Consider the following 1,898-nt stretch of genomic DNA (forward strand, 5'->3'; position numbering starts at 1 on the left):
AAATAACGGAGATTTTCTTTGCGGTTGTATTACCTTTCAATCCTTTGCTTTTGTGCCACCATCCTCACATATGCTATATTCCGGTGCTCTTCAAGAAAATCTAGTTTAACCACCAATGCTTCATTCTTTGTCTCTTTGTTTGCACGAGAAAACCTTAAGGTTGGTTCCCCCACTTCCACCGGGATCAAAGCCTATGATATGTACACAAGTGATAAGGGTTTTTCACTCGTGCTCGACTTAGTTGTGGTTCGATATTCCCACAACATACCCGGTAGCTCATCTGGCCACTTGCCTTTATCATCTTCTAACTTCTTTTTAAGGTTTTGAATAATTACCTTATTGGTTGACTCTGCCTGTCCATTAGCACTCGGATGGTATAGTGAATATGTAATTCGTTTGATCTTCAATCCTTCCAAAAACGTTTGAGACTTTGGAACCTATGAACTGTGGCCCATTGTCACAAGCAATTTCTTTTGGTATTCTAAACCAGCAGACGATATGATCCCATATAAAATCGATCACTTCTCATTCTCCGATCTTTTGGCAATCACCTACTTTAACCCATTTAGTAAAACAATCAGTTAAAACGAAAAGAAATTTTACTTTATCGGGTCCTTGTGTTAAGGGACCGACTATGTCAATCCCCTATTTCATGAATTGCCATTGTGATACCACCGAATGCAAAAGTTAGGCCGGTTGATGCACTAACTGTGCATGGCATTGACATTTATCGCACTTTTGTACAAATGCCTTTGCATCTTGCTATCCGGAGCCAATATTAGCCAACTCTTATTATCTTGAGAACCAATGAGTCTCCACCAGAATGGTTCCTGCACACTCCTTCATGAACTTCTCTCATTACATAGTCAGCTTTTGACACCCCCATAAACACCTAGCCAATGGTCCTTGGAACAACCTCCTGTATAATTGTTCGTCAACAAGACAATAATGAGCTACCTTGGTCCGTAGTGCCCGGGATGCTTTTGGGTCCTCATACAATTTACCATGCCTTTAAGTTCATTGAGTTAACTGCACAATAGCCATCCACATCTAACACCGAATGCAGCAATTAAACTACCACACCGGAATCAGACCCTTTAATTTTCGTGGATGAACCCAAGTTAGCCAATGCGTCTGCCTCCACATTTTTCTCTTTTGGAATATGGATGATTGGCCACTCCCTGAATCGGGAAAGTAATACTTGAACCTTGTTCAAGTATTGCTGCATGCGCTCCTCCTTGGTGTCGAAAATTCCATATACATGGTTTACCACCAGCTGGGAATCGCACTTTATTTTGATGACCTTGGAGCCTAGTCCCTGATCTAGTTCAAGTCCTGCAACCAAAGCCTCGTACTCGTCTTTATTGTTAGTTAATGTCACAGTTCTAATGGTATGTCTCAAGGTTTCCTCTGAAGGAGTGATTAATAATACCCCAAGAGCAGACCCTTTTATATTGGAAGCCCCATCCGTAAACAAGTTCCAAACTCTTGATACCGTTCCTGATACTAGAACTGCTTCTTTAGTAGCTAAAGGCATTAATCCTGGACTAAAGTAGGCCACGAAGTTGGCCAAAACTTGTGACTTGATTACATTACTGGGTTTATATTCAATGTCGAACTCACTAACTTCGACTACCCATTTAGCCAAACAACCCGACAACTCAGGCATATGAAGGACATTCCTCAAGGGAAAGGTTGTCACAACGGCTATAGGATGACATTGAAAATAAGGCCTAAGCTTTCGAGAGGCAACTACGAGAGCTAAGGCCAACTTTTCAAGGTGCGGATATTGTGTCTCCACTCCCGATAATATTTTACTAACATAATAAATGAGAAATTGCCTACCTTCTTCTTCCCGGACAAAAACAACACTTACCGCCACTTCCGAGACCACCAGA

At 41.5% G+C, this 1,898-nt stretch overlaps 1 protein-coding gene across 1 annotated transcript; it reads right to left on the reverse strand.

Moving 5' to 3' along the window:
* Positions 1–1,069: 1,069 nt before the first annotated feature.
* Positions 1,070–1,669, reverse strand: LOC138909570 (uncharacterized). The gene has a single exon (XM_070200776.1). The coding sequence runs from the start codon at positions 1,667–1,669 to the stop codon at positions 1,070–1,072; it is 600 nt and encodes a 199-aa protein (XP_070056877.1).
* Between the last annotated feature and the right edge of the window lie 229 nt (positions 1,670–1,898).

This window comes from Nicotiana tomentosiformis, chromosome 4, assembly GCF_000390325.3.
Source record: "Nicotiana tomentosiformis chromosome 4, ASM39032v3, whole genome shotgun sequence".
Lineage (NCBI taxonomy): Eukaryota > Viridiplantae > Streptophyta > Magnoliopsida > Solanales > Solanaceae > Nicotiana > Nicotiana tomentosiformis.

What these genes read in the sequence shown, in the direction of transcription:
- LOC138909570 (XM_070200776.1), bottom strand. Translation starts at nt 1,669, where the DNA reads ATGCCTGAGTTGTCGGGTTGTTTGGCTAAATGGGTAGTCGAAGTTAGT.